At 54.4% G+C, this 14,055-nt stretch overlaps 3 protein-coding genes across 3 annotated transcripts; 1 reads left to right on the forward strand and 2 right to left on the reverse strand.

The window, feature by feature from the left end:
- Positions 1–3,034: 3,034 nt before the first annotated feature.
- Positions 3,035–4,582, reverse strand: J7T54_004360 (GPI-anchored wall transfer protein-like protein; the record flags this gene model as incomplete). The annotated part of the gene is made up of 2 exons (XM_051504269.1): positions 3,035–4,417; positions 4,478–4,582. The coding sequence occupies 2 exons, from the start codon at positions 4,580–4,582 to the stop codon at positions 3,035–3,037; spliced, it is 1,488 nt and encodes a 495-aa protein (XP_051364189.1).
- Positions 4,583–6,160: 1,578 nt separating this feature from the next.
- On the forward strand, positions 6,161–6,748 carry J7T54_004361 (uncharacterized protein; the record flags this gene model as incomplete). The annotated part of the gene is made up of 2 exons (XM_051504270.1): positions 6,161–6,470; positions 6,531–6,748. 2 exons carry the CDS (start codon positions 6,161–6,163, stop codon positions 6,746–6,748), a joined length of 528 nt encoding a protein of 175 aa, XP_051364190.1.
- A 3,599-nt stretch (positions 6,749–10,347) lies between these two features.
- J7T54_004362 (uncharacterized protein) lies at positions 10,348–11,966 on the reverse strand (the record flags this gene model as incomplete). Its single annotated transcript, XM_051504271.1, has 3 exons — positions 10,348–10,590; positions 10,645–11,794; positions 11,848–11,966. 3 exons carry the CDS (start codon positions 11,964–11,966, stop codon positions 10,348–10,350), a joined length of 1,512 nt encoding a protein of 503 aa, XP_051364191.1.
- Between the last annotated feature and the right edge of the window lie 2,089 nt (positions 11,967–14,055).

Here is a 14,055-nt window from a genome sequence, read left to right on the forward strand (position 1 = left end):
CGCTAGGATGGGCACCTAAACAAAAGGACGGGCTGGCAAGAAGCAGGAAAAAGCAAGACAGTCGGATGTTTGTGCATCCAGATGCAACCCTTCAGACCTCCAGCAATCAAAGGCTTGTGGTAGGCGAGTTTATGCAAGGCGATGATCTGACGCCTGCAGCAGCTGCATCAAGCCCAATCTCGCTCGCACTGGCTGTTTCAGGGGCTTTGATCGCCTCGTACAATATTCGAGATACGGAAGGCTTGATCCTGCTATTTCCTCGTCTCGACACGGACGCACAAAGTGAGCGAGCTAGTATTCCAATGTCATTAATCAGAGCTGGAGTGCGCTCATTGTGTGGCTCGACACGCCAGTTGGGATTAAGATTTCGCTGGGCCTGAAGAGGCGGTCGGCGGTCACCACTGGACAGTGCAGCGGTGCAATGCCGTCCTTTGTCTTGCAGCGCCACTGAGTGGACGGGGACTAGACTAGTCGGTCGGTGAGAGAAAAACTCTTTGACTGAGTTGACTGGACGTGCAATGGGCCAGGGAGCTGGTCGCAGCGCGCGCGGTGAGGTGGCTGGCGCGCGTTTGGTTGATCAGGTCCCGGCTGCAGGGCAGGGAAGAAGGGATGGATAGCTCGCGACCTTCTTTTTCGACTTCGGCTGCTGCTCCCGCCAGTCAACACGAGCTGACTATTGGACTTGTAAACGCGACCCGACCAGAGGGAAGATGGAGGGAAGGATAGACAATGGCCAGCGTGGGGAGGTGAGGTAGAATGAGAGTGAGTGAAGCATGGGTCAGGAGGATTCCATTGGACCCATTGCCCGAGTGGAATGGGAGATTGCGACTTCAGCAACAGCACGAACAGGAAGGCACGTCGCAGTGGGGTGTGTCGCCCAAAATTGACGCCGGGACATGTTTTGGCGCTAATCAACATCAGCTCAGGTACCTGTCGCACGTACCTGTCAAGTGCAGTTGTGTCTGTTTCAGAGCACATGTGCCCCACTCCGCCCCAGAGCGAGGTACCTGCCTACGGGCCCGTTACCGCGCTAGGCAAGCAACTAAACAAGTTAATCATCCGTATCCGTAGGCCCAAGATGTCCGTTTCGCCGATGACAAGGCGACACTCGGTAGGTGAGAACAATTATCATCTAATCTGGTTGCATTGACTGACGGCATTCGCTCACAACGGCGGCCGTTCATTAATGTTCTTTATGCGGAAGCTGGTGACTGTGAAAATACGACGCTTTGCAGCAGCATGAAGTAATCTAATCTCTCTGCCTCCGACGGGCGCCACTCTGAGCTGGCTAAAACCTGCCAACTTGCTGACGGCCTCTGTACCGAACCGCTCTCCAGAAAGCCAGCTACGTACGGATACATCCAAGTTCGCCCTCGCGGCATCGCCGCTTGTTTGTCGCTCGATCAGGGCACGGCAGGCGGGCCGGATATTATTGATTGTTCTTAAAATATAAGACTAGACTCAAGCAGGCTTCGGGACGCGTAGGGCTGGTGTTGTGCCAGGGACATCCGGCCTGTTGGCTGTGATACTACCGCGTCCCGGCGCCATCTTCCTGGGAATGTTTGTCCAGACAATTGGTAACAGATCCATGGGAGCATCGCTGGCCCCTCGGCTTTTGCCCCATGCAATTCGCGATAATCATTTCTTTAGAGGATGATTACGTGCATGGTTTGCTCGCGACTGTACGTAGTACGGCAACGCGGAGATCACAACGCAGCAGCAATGCAGTCAACGCTGGCCTGGCTTGGCAAGCAGCGCCCTGGTCCGGGATATCTGATCGTCTCATGTTGTTGTGGTAATAATCTCCAGCTGCTGCCACTGATGCTTTTGCGCCTACCCTGGGACGTTGTTAGTTTCTTTGTTTCCATATCTGCTTTCCAATGAGTCCATTGATTGGGTTGCTCTATTTTTTATGGCGTGTGACGTAGCATTAAGCTGTGTACCCGCCACTTGACACATGTCACGCGTTTCCTACGCGCGCAGCTTTCTCACGGTCAACGCGTCGGCCAGGTGGGTACGTATCAACAGCCGCCCGTTAAATACTAACCCCGATGATTCACCCCGCCATCGCAACGTCCATCATGATACAACTACATAGTACATCTCTTGTCGCCAGTCCACGCGGCACTCTCTCTATATACCAGACGGATAGATGTAGGTAGTACTGCATGCATTTTCTGTCAGCCATGTCGCCTTTGCACCAGTGGCGCTTGTTTCACTTCATTGAGACACGTGAGACGGCACACTGCGTATCTCAAGAAACGTCCAACGCGCAAGCCTCGAGGCTGCACCACGAGGCTGGGATCAGGGGATCTACGGGGCACCTGTATATCCGGGCAATCTCCTCTTGAAGTACTTGTAATCAGAAAGAAGTACGCTATGGAAAATGATTGGATCCATGGATATGGCAGCTTGCAGCTTGAGAGTGGCGCTTGTCACGACCTAGCTTCAAATGAAACGTGAAAGGGCAGATAGAGTCGTGTCCCGCGTGCGACGCCGGGTCATTTCCAGTCACCATGAGCCATTGATAGCAATCTGCAGGAGTCACATGCCGCAAGACCAAAGTATCGAGCTCTCCTGGGAGGTTGGGTTCAAGCATTCAATAGGTAGTGAAGATACACCAGTCTTCCTACACGGTCTGGCAAGGTCTGCCTCGTCCTCCGGTATTGTTGTAAAGGCAGCAGCTTCAGACAAGCAATTTCATAATCGAGACTAACTGCCGACCGACCTGCAGTATCCAAATGCAGGCACCATCGAGATGAGGTACAGAATGCGAGGAGCTCAAGATGCATGCTGCTACCGATGCAAGGGGTAGATCGTGAAAGTTGCCACAACGGAACAACGTGCAGCTCACGACACGTGCACTGCGAGGTCGTGAGACAAAGAGACCGGCCCGCCTGAGACGCGCTCAAACCTCAGCCGCGCAGGCACTTGTGCCGTAACCATCATTTCAGGCACTCCCGTCGCGTTCGTGCAAATGCAAATGAGCGAGCCGTGATGCACGTGAATTTTCGGACCTTTCAAACTTACGAGGTCAGAGTTTGATGGAGATCTCGTACGTATCGAGAGCAACAGCGACCACGGTCAGGACGAATGAGTACGCCACCAGGATGGACATAGAGGCGAGGCGTGTTGCTTCCAGCGTATTAAACGTCATGTTGACCAACCCAGTACCGAGATTTGCGAGAAGAAAGAGCGCCAGACCATTGCGGTTGTATGCGCGTAGCACACGGCTCGTGGCTGTGAGATAAGCTTCGCGCTCAGTCTTTGGGTCTGAAGCATTGTAGAATGCGGGGAAGAAGATGGTGTCGACGATGCAAAAGCCTAACACGGATGCCGAATTGAAGGCAGCAACCCACAGCACGTACGGCAGGTTGACTAGTCTTCTCGAGACCACGAGACCTAACCCGTAGGAGTAGCTTGTAGACAGAGCATACAGACCACACCAAATGCTCGCCCAGACTCCCATAGTCAGCAACAAGGTGTTCCGCTCCGCGCCGGGCGCCGCGTTGCTGCGAGGGTTGAGTTTTCGTGGGATCACAAACATTCCCAGGTCCTGACCGGCGAGGAAGATCGCCAGGTACCCCAGGAATCCAAAGATGCCCTCGCGATTCTGAGAAATGAGATCGACTCTCGGCGCTGTCAGGATGTACGCCTTCAGACCCGTTGTCTCCAGCGCCATCTGATACATACCCACAGTGACGAGCGCCAGTGCAGCATAAGAGGGCACATAGGCTAACGCAGCCTGCGCGGCGGCGACAAATGGCGGCAGCAGTCCGAGCGTAAAGAAAAAGTTCCAATGGACGCCGTACTCCGTCACATGCTCAGCATAGTCCAATCCCTTGACACTGAGGAGCCTGATGACGCCCAGCACGAGCAGAGGCAGGGAGTGACGCAGAGACCCAACAATACGGCGCATGACAGGCACCGATCGACCAGCAGCTCGCTCCTTGAGAACGGGTCGCGCAGCCACGAGACCGGCCGTGAAGACAAAGGCGCCGACGCCCATGTCCATCAAGGACGTGCCCCATGTCTCTACCTTGGCGAATCGGCGCGGGAAAATCCGAAAGTCCACGGCGAGAATGGCGATGCACGTAATGACGAGCATCGACGCTCGGTACGTTGTGAGAAACGGCTTCAGCGGCAAGGGGTCCAGCTGTTTCGCGGCTTTGGAGCCGGCACGAGAAGGCACTCGCGGCTTTCGCCTCGACGACGTGCGGTTGGGCGGAAGCGCATACACCACAGTGGCCGGTGCCGCGAGTAAGAGGCATAGCAGCAAGGGCGAGTTTGAATAGAGTGTGACAGACAACAGTATGGCCGCCACGTTGAGAGAGTAGTCCACAACGAAGGCCAAGGCACCGTAGGACTGGAAGAAGGACTGCCTGGATTGCAGTAATGACCACAAGACGATTGCGACCTGGAAAGTGTCTTAGTGTTCGTTCTCTTTGGCTAGCATCGGCGCGAGTGCGGATGGTACCGTTGCTACAGAGGTCACGGCGTTGATCTCACTGACGGAACCGCCAGTCAAGCCCGAGACGAACTCCTCCTTTTGCTGCTTCAGCGTTGCGGCAATATTAGACATTATGTCGGTATACGGGTGACGTTTTGTACAGAAAGTGAGTTATGACTAGATCATGGCGTGCGCGCGACAAGAGTACGAGGAGTGACAGATCTGCTAGCCGTGATGGTGGCCAAAAGCCAGCTGTCAAGATGTTGGATCCCGTGATGATAGCAGTGGGATGATGACAGGGCCAACAGGGGCGGCATCACACTGGCAGGCAATGCAGTGCCAGCTCCATGTAGAGCGGGGCTCCACAGGCTCTCGACCAACCGTGAGGCTGCCTTTCACAAAGCGCAAGGTCACGTGGGGACGCGCGCAACGTCAATCATTCTGGTGCGTTTCACAGCTTCCAGTCGTTGCCGCGCTTTACCTCTTGACAAACTGTCTACCCATGTGATCCATCACTTGAACTGGCATCGTATCGGGATGCGCCACCCAACTTATCACCGGACTTATGCTAGTCTTTGCGTTTGCTGACTCCAATTGCAAGTGCACAGCTCCCTCAAGACACGGACACGTCATGTGAGAGCTCAGGCCAGACGTTTCTCAGCATGTCGATTTCAAGAACGACGGACAGATTCTTGATGATGTGTTCCTCCGCAGTCAATATTAGCGCCTGCGACAGCCCGTCTTTTGTCTCACGGGGAGCTGAAAGGATATATTCCGGCCGTTCTTTACCTGTTTGCTAGGGTAAATAGTGGCCAAGCTCAAACGCCAACTTGCAATCTAGTTGGCCAGTGGCTCATTGATTGCTTGTTGCCTCGTGTGCTCTGCTCGGGCTTGCAGCATTGCTCTTTTACATGTCGTTTTCTCAAGGAGGCTGTGAGTGCAGTTGAGAAGGTGGCGCCTCTCACTCAAAATGGACACTCTTTGTTGTAGACCTCTAGACCGGCCACATAAGAAACTGCCCGCCCCTCTTAAGTCAAGTAGCCAATGACATGGAGATTGAGCCTTTATACTTATCTGCAGTCTTCTGGGTCGGATCATATTGCCTACTCATCAAGCCAAACCCTTGATTCGACAACATACCCGACTCTCAAGATGACAATCAGCATCGATGCCTGGAGGCAGTGTTCCTCGAGACCCTTGCGAGTGGACACAACACGACTCTGGATTGACGCTCAAGCCTCGAACCTCCCAAGTCTGCCAGCCTCGTTGTCTTCCATAAATCCGCCAACGCCATACCACCCTCTGCCTGTCCAACAGCCTTCAAACGAGCAGAGAGCAATGGATTTCGACCGCCAAGTCGTGGCAAATCTCGACTCATTCGGCAGGCAGCAGTCTATAGAAAGGGCCACTGATACAACCTTTCTCTCCAAGGGATGGTCACCATTCCGTACCTCGCTAGAAGCCATACACGAAGGCCGCCGGCACACTGTAGCCTCCCCAGAGCTGACATTTGGAAAGAACATGCAGTATCGACATCCGCAAGGACCGCGAAGGCGTTCTGGGCCAAACATTAGGTGCTCACCAGCCCCTTGGACTCCCTCGGATGTACATAGCTTCTGCGTTGTCCCGAAGCCGCTCTCCAGACCCGCCAACCCAGGCCAGCTGACTTGCGGGACAGAAATCTGGTGGCCTTCCCTACAGAACGGCGACATGAAGATCCATGTGGCCATCACGGCTCGCTCGGGTCTCACCGAGCGGCTGACGCGCTGTGTGCCGCCACAACTGTTTGAGATGCACATCGCCCCAATAGGCTCTCCTGAGCGCAAGAGAAAAACATCCTTCCCAGCTCCAGGCACGGTGCTACCAGTGCCAGGAAACACCCCTACCACCCCCTACTCCGCCGTCTTCCTAAACCGCCGCTTCTCTGTGGCGCCCGCGAGCAGTTCCCTGAGCCCACGTTCACCCACTTCGAGACGTCGAGGGTCGCAAGTCCGCTCCGAAATTGCTCGAGAGTTCATCAGTAAGTCTTCCCATAGAGGAGGAATCGACATGCTGGGGCGCATTGCTGACGCACGAACAGCCAGGGATCGTGCTTTGCAGCAGCTCCCGATACTGGGCTCCATTCTAGTCCAAACGAAGCGGCCCATTCAGTACGACGAGACGATTCTTCTCCCAGTGCCTTGCCCTAGTGCCTGGGCGGAGACCATCTGCTATATTGAGACAAACAACACAGAGTACTTGTCCGAGTCTGTAAAGGTGAACATTCTCAATCTTGGCGGAAAGCTGCCTTATGATTGACTTTGGGAGGACCGAAAACGACATGTGTTTGGTCCGATGTACTTGGCTGCTTTCTTTTTGTGATTCTTGTTGTTGCATCCCCGAATCCTGCTTTACTTGACGAGCGTTGCACTTTTGTACATATTGGTGGTAATATTCTTTAAATCCAGCGTTGTCACTTTGCTAATGGAGAAACCATATGCCCTTTGGCTCTATACAAGATTTCCAGATCTTCCAGGTCTGGGAATATCCGCCCAGCTGTCGGCGTCAGAGTCAACACGCATAGTAGACACAGCGGGGGGATGGCCGGATGCAGCTGCAAGTCTATCCTCCTACCTCTCACATCCATGTGACAATACGATGCCTCTGTCCTCTTTGCGCACATGCACCGGAAGTGCCCAATGTGCGCTTCCGGCAGGATCGTGTTACATCGCTCTCACATATGTATTCCTACTATGGTCGACGTGCGGGACGGGAAGCTCGAAGGGTAGAGTCCATGCTTGATGCCGCGTACTCTCCCTTGTACGCGCGCACACGGACTTGGCTTGATTATTGACTTGTTATGTGAGCTTCGACGGGGCCATCCACGGAATGATCGTCAGGTTCTTATTCCTACTACGGCTTGCACTGCGCACCGCGAGGCGATGATGATGGGCGCACCGAGGCAATACATGTACATACATACGGATACGTAACTTGGCACATCGGGAAACGATGGGGGGAGAAGGGAATTATGGACACATATGCGAGCTGCACGTCATCTACAAGGGTGGCCAACTGGCAACAACAGCCTGGGCAATCCTCCGCTTGTCGCGCTGTGGCCTTCCAGGCCCTTCCTGCGTACACGTACTGGAACGTTAGTAACTAAATACACAGTGCTTTCTATAACTAAGTAGGACGGACGTGCGCATGATGACCAGCGTCTTGCGCCCAGCCCCAGACGGAGGATTCGGGCAATGCGAGCTAATTCGCGTGATGGAGCCGCTCCACGATATGCCGAATGCCTGGTTGCTTGTCACGACATGCATTTCTTAGGTCTAAGATGCCACGGAACGGTCCCAGCGTCTTTCTATGTATGTACCTGATTAGTCTGGTGCAGCAGGCATGGCAGACAGACAAACAGACCCTTGGGAGGGATTGTGTGCTCATGCTGTTGGCTGCACGACACGACAAGCCGCATACTCTCCTGGGCCACCGGTGAGCCCAAACGAACCATGGACTCACGGAATGTCAAATGCCGAAAGGAAGTTGCTCGCCTTCAATAACCATTGTTATGCACAGACCAAAACTGTTTTTACCCGGGGACCGTTTGCTGTACGTACGTACATACCCATTTCCCGCGCTCTCCACGGCGGCAAACCCCGAGGACCACCAAGCTTCGGCTCTCTCCTCGTACTGTGCTGTACATACACCACATCCAGTCCACCATTGGCGCCATTCGCGTCGGTCGTCAGTTGCTTCTAGTCCAGTGACCAGTTCTTCATGTGGCTACCCGCCGACCCGATCTCCGCGAGGCGCGAGACGATGGGGGCTGGACTGCGCCACGAACGAGGAGAAGCCGCGTGCGCCGCGAAAGAACGAACTGCGCATCATTTCCCCCACCTGCAATGTCCGCGCGCCGATAAGCTGCTGGACTGACAATCTGAGATGTAGCCGCTGATGAAAGAGGAGAGAATGGGGCGTGTGCGATTGATATTTCCGTGCAGGTCGAACAGGAGGGAAGGTGGAGGGGAAGACGTCTCCACACACTGCGCAAGGACCTGCGTCTGCCCAGGTGCAGGCATCAGAGGATGAGGTTTAGTCTCATACATGGGGGACTTGTTCGACTTTGCCGATGATGGCATCGTCAGCCAGTCATTAAGTAACGCCTTGATCAGTCGATGCCCACACGCTGGCCCTGGCTGTTCTGATCCGGCAGCAGCACGGGCCGTCATGTTCCAGGGTCTGACAGTTACATATGTAGGTACAGTACCTGTCTATATCAGTGATTCTCTCTACTACGCCTGGCTGGTTTCTGTAAGTAGTCGTCATCGCGCCAGCCAAGAAGGCTGCAGCGAATTCTCCCACGGGAAGTGTGGATGTCCATCGGCCGTCCATCCATTGGTATTAGGACGGTAGGGCCCGCAGTGATCTATCTACAATCTGTAGACTGTACCGTATTCTGCAGAAGACGCGAACATGGGCTCGAGAGGGTGTATCCACAGTTGGTGGTGTGGAGTGCAGACACAAGACAGAGAGGAAGAGAGGCTGGCATCCAAACAAGCCGAGATCGTTCTTTGTCTTTCTTTCGACCGTCATGTGAACTGCTAGTACTCGCCCTCCTTTGAGGGTGTATGGATGTTCGCGGCGTGCAGTTCAAGTTGGATGAACAGCAAGACTTGGCCCTACCGCGCTCCCTTCTGGGCACGGGACACGCCCTCATCAACAAGTCCATGTCGTTCCAGCTCGGCTGGCGCCAAGCTGTGTCGATTTGACGGGTCGCACTCAGCGGCGTCGACTCCACTACCGACGCCAGCGCGAATGCACCTCATCATCGCAGACGGTGGGCCACAACTTGCAAGGACTGCCTAGCTTGCCCTCTCGGCAGGCCTCTCGCTAAGAGCCAGTTGGTGGTTCATCCCCTCTGATGCGTCTTTTGGCCTTTTCGTTTGTTTATATCCCTTCTTCGTGAGCTTCAGCATGGTAGAATGTTCGGTGGCTGTGACTTTACCTCTGATGGGAATGATCAGCATCCTCTCCTCTCTTCCCAGCTCTCGCCGCGCGTGGGTGTAGAGCATAGTAAGCCTTATTACGTAGGACGCGAGGCTGACGGCGCAGCTGCATCTACTAATAGTGGTCTTTGATGTATGCGCCGTGGATCGTGTGGTGTGTGGGAGGCTGAGACATTGTGCATGTGTGCCCTCCCCAAGTTTTAGTCAACACTACGGTGCCCGCCGTCTAGGCCCGTATCGATCGCTCGCATGAGCTGGCATCTGTGAGCTTCGAGTTGCCATGCAAGACAGAGAGCTGCAGCCCCAGTGGAAGAGCGACGTGATGCAGGCGGATTCAAACATGTTCCCACCGTAATCGGCAGCTTGACGACATGCTGATGGACCCTGACTACCTTATGCATCTTGACATCAATGCTGCAAGGCCAAGAGCGAACGCAAAGAGACAATTGTGTATCCAGAATGTAGTAGCTCTCAAAGTCATTGTGCACACTCATCTATGAATCACCTTTTCTAAGGTATTTGCTAAACTCGGTGTGCCAAAAATAACAAAACAAAACAAAACAAAAAAAAACATCAAGTGTCTGCCTGTCTTCAGACACGCCTGTAACGCCGTGGCTCCCTCCTAGGTCTGTGAAACCGTGAAAGTGTGTCCAAGAACAACCGTTTGCGCAGGACCGAAATTCAGAAGAAGCCAATGACTCCATGAAAGAAACTCGCCAAAGTCAAATCATTTTTTCGTAACCACCCGTCGTGGGAATCATACTCGTCGTGTCATGCATAGCGTAGTAAAAACAAGGCCAGATCTCCCGCCTGCAGCGGCAGAGAGGATCGGCCGACCTGAACTTGCAGCCCCATTGCTCCCCGTGGGAGCTGAGACGATGTAGCTCTCAAGTCGCCTTCTAGAGTCCATCATGATTCCACCGGGATCGGGATGGGCTGGCAAGAAGTGCATGCGTCGAGCGCGGTGGACGCATGCTTCTCGTCAATGGCAATCGTCTCTCGGAACTGTGCGTGGCGTCCCTTCTGCCTCACATTGTAGCGAATCAACGAGTTGTTGCCAGGCGGCGTCTTGAGCACGATCGATGGCTGGGGGGCGGGAGCCAAACGCTCCTCGTCGTTGGTGTCACCATCGGCGCGGCTGCCCCAAGACGTCTGTTGCCCTTTGTTAACCCGACGACCAGAAAGGTGAGTTGCGAGTGATCTTACCATGTTAAGAGTGATCAGAGCGTAGAGCTTGATGAGGCCGTGGAAGTACCCAAAGACAATGGACAGAGGCAGGTACATGATGTCGCTCGGATTGCGGCGGAAAAGTCCAACAAGCTTGACCACTTTGGTAAAGGCGAACATGAAGATGAATTGCGCCCAAAACGCATACAAGCGGTTTTGCATGTCCCACGCAGCGGTAGCCCACCAGCACGTTGCCAAGAGCAGGGGGTCAAACAGGAAGGCCAGGGAGGTAAAGGTCGCAATGTGAAGAGCGTAAGTGCTCCAGGGCTGTTGCTTCCAGACGTATCGCTCCCGGACAAGACTCGTCCAGTTGCTGCGCCAGTTGCTGCGGGCCCAGCGGGAGCACTGGTACAGGAACTTGACGCCATTCTCCAGAGTCGTCTCAATCTCACACTCAGACTCGTACTGGATCCAGGTCTTCCACTGGTGGCTGACCAGCCAGCGAGAGACAAAGTTGTCGTCGTCAGCATTCAAGATCCACTTTCTCCACTTTTCGTTCTTAAAGCCGTGAAGGAAGTCGTGGCTGGACAAAATCTCCGTTCGGTAAGCGCCGGTGCGCCCAGACATGCAAGAAGTGCCACCGTCCATGTTGTGCGTTGCCGAGATCTCAAAGTTGCGTCGCTCAATGTAGGCCGCACCGAGCCAGTTCCAGAGACGGTCCACCAGGGGAGCATCCCACTCGCGACGGACGCGTTGACAGGTGCCAACACCGCCGATCTTGGGGTCCTCAAAGGGAGCAAGCAACCAGGGCATGAGTGTCTTGGGCCATGTCACGTCATCATCGGCCATGATTGTGATCGCCGTGTGGACGTTTGGCAGAGCCTCGCAAACCTGGATACGCTTGTTGGCGATGGCAACAGACATGACGCGAACACGGTGGTGGGGGAGTGTGGCGACCATGCGCTCGAGGTCTTTGCGCTTGTCGTTGGTGGTGACCATGAGAAGCTCATATGGCTCACAAGCCAAGATACTCTCCAGGGCGGGACGGAGCTCCTCAAACACGTTATGGATCGTAGGAATGACCACTGTCACATCTTGGCTGGTGAATGAGGGCTTGGCCGGGATGGGCTTGGATTTGTATGTCCAGTGACTGACACAGTGAACCAGAAGGCGAAGATAGCGATGGATCCTATAGGGCCGTCAGTGAAAAACTCAAAAAGTTCCGTATTAACCAAATCTTACCATAGACCCCAGAAAACGCAGATCCAGAAAGACGTCGATTGCCAGAAGTGGAACGAAGGCATAAGCAGTTCCAGGGCAGCAACAGCCTTACTGGCGACTGCATCGAGGATGGCCTCCATGGCGGCAACGGCGAGAGATGCAGAAGAAAAGCGAGAGTGTGAAGAAAAGTTTTTTTTGTACGCCTTTGTCGTCTGAACTTGCTGTTATTGACCTGCGCGCTGTGGGCTCGCGCTCTTCCTGTAGTGTTCACAGGTTCATCGATCAACTGGTCTTCGGCGCGTTTTTCTTGTCTGTAAAACGACGCTCCCAATGTCAATCGTTTCGCGAGCTTTCAAACAGCACTTTTCCAGAAACGAGCGCCAGCCGGGGGCTTCAAAAATTGTTCAGATCGTTTCCAGATCAAACAAGACGATGATGCGAGCCGTGAGTATGCCAACACACAGACGGGGGCACACGACAACAGCCAATGGCTGACACAAAGAACCCAAGAAGAGCAGACCAAGCAGTTGCCGCGCCGAGCAGGTGGACAGTATAGTACAACGGACCAGTCGAGACTCTCAAGCCAGCAGCAATCTGGCGAGTGTACTCTCGGGTTCGTACGGGGAGGGGGCGAGGGATAAGGGAGGGGGGAGAAAAGTGAAGTTCAAGAGACGTTGGACATGATCAAAAGGTTAGCGACCAGGCTGTGTGTGAAGGCGAGGGTAGAAGATATATAAACTACAAGGCCAGGTGGATGAATGGAGAAAAGGCCTGGGGTTGGCATCTTGATTGACGGACGGGTAGTCGGCCGGATCGTAATTCTTGTGCGTATCCTGCCCCATTGAGCGGGCCATGTCCTAATGTCATGCATGTTCGCGGAGTCGACCTGGACCCTCCTCTGCTGGAGGCAAAATGTGTGCTCGCCCAGATGCGAGTCTGGCGCGCGACGCTCGTCTCGTCCTTGCGCAGGCATGCGGCAGCATGTAATTAGAGATTAGTCTCGACGACGACGAGAGGGATTGAGGACTCGACGACGGCTTACAGCACCTTGGTGGGCGCGACCAGGCAGGGTTCAGGGACCCAAGACGCTGTTGCTCCGGCGTCAAGACGCTAGTAGGGCCGCCTGCTGGAGATATCTGTGCCATGGTGGAGTCGACGAGGTGGAGAGCAACCTTGTCGCAGATTCAAACGCCGTGGTGAACTTGTGAGAAGGAGGGGCGTGCATTGGAGATGTGGACTGATGACTGACGGAGACCGAACTGTTTGTCAACGTTGATCTGTGCATGACTACAACAAGAGACAGACAAGGACTTTTGGCTTCCTTAGATGCCCATTCGATTCGTCTTCTGCTGTCTCCAGCCATTGGCGACGCTTCTGCAAAAAAAAAACTGTCAGTCATGTGTGGACAGACAGGCAGAGTCCATGATCTGGGCCATCTGGGGCGACAACCGTGCACTGTGGGTGGTGGAGACCAATGGCCTGTCGAATGTGGTCATGGACTCATGAATATCACGCGCCTTCAGGTACCTGCGGTTGATGGTTGTTCTCGGACTGGCGCTGATCAGCCCTTGATTCTGCAACGGTCCACGCCCATCTTGCAATTCATCCGCGCGCGTCGCCTTCGTGAATCAGCGGGTTTCCTTGCCATCTCGGCAATGACCAATTTGGCCAGCGTCAACCACACTATGTGTCCAGTTGCTAATAGCCGGTAGAAGACCGGGATCTACAATCGCTGAGTGGAGGGGGCCAAGCGCTCTCTGTTCTTAGTCGGGCATGCGCGGCTTGTTGGAGTTTGGATGCGTAGTAGCCAGCGAGCGGCCGGCCACCCTGGAAAGATGCGGAGCATGTATTGCGCACGCGCCGGCCAGCGTGGAGAACGGAACGAGAATGATCTGATCAAGGACAAGCGACCCCAGTCACCAGCTGTTTCCCATGTTTAGACTTTAAACTGGTAGCATATAGGGCGTACCTTTCGTACTAGACAAAGTTGGATACTTTGACGAGCGACGTGAGGGCTCGCTACATGGTTAGCAATAGTCCCGAATGGTTTTGAGTTGCGAGGGCCTTTCTTGTTCAGCATCCGCCTGCATGCGACCTAGGACAGCCTCTAATTGCAGCTTCAGACCGGGCAGGGACCAGCTGCATATTGAATGGACCGCGTCTGCGCGAGCCGACTTTTAACCCGCTCGTGCAGAGAAATCTGTTTGGTGGTCCGCAAGCCGGAGGGAA

Source organism: Emericellopsis cladophorae (genome assembly GCF_022114955.1).
Source record: "Emericellopsis cladophorae strain MUM 19.33 chromosome Unknown NODE_8_length_656085_cov_119_647849, whole genome shotgun sequence".
Lineage (NCBI taxonomy): Eukaryota > Fungi > Ascomycota > Sordariomycetes > Hypocreales > Bionectriaceae > Emericellopsis > Emericellopsis cladophorae.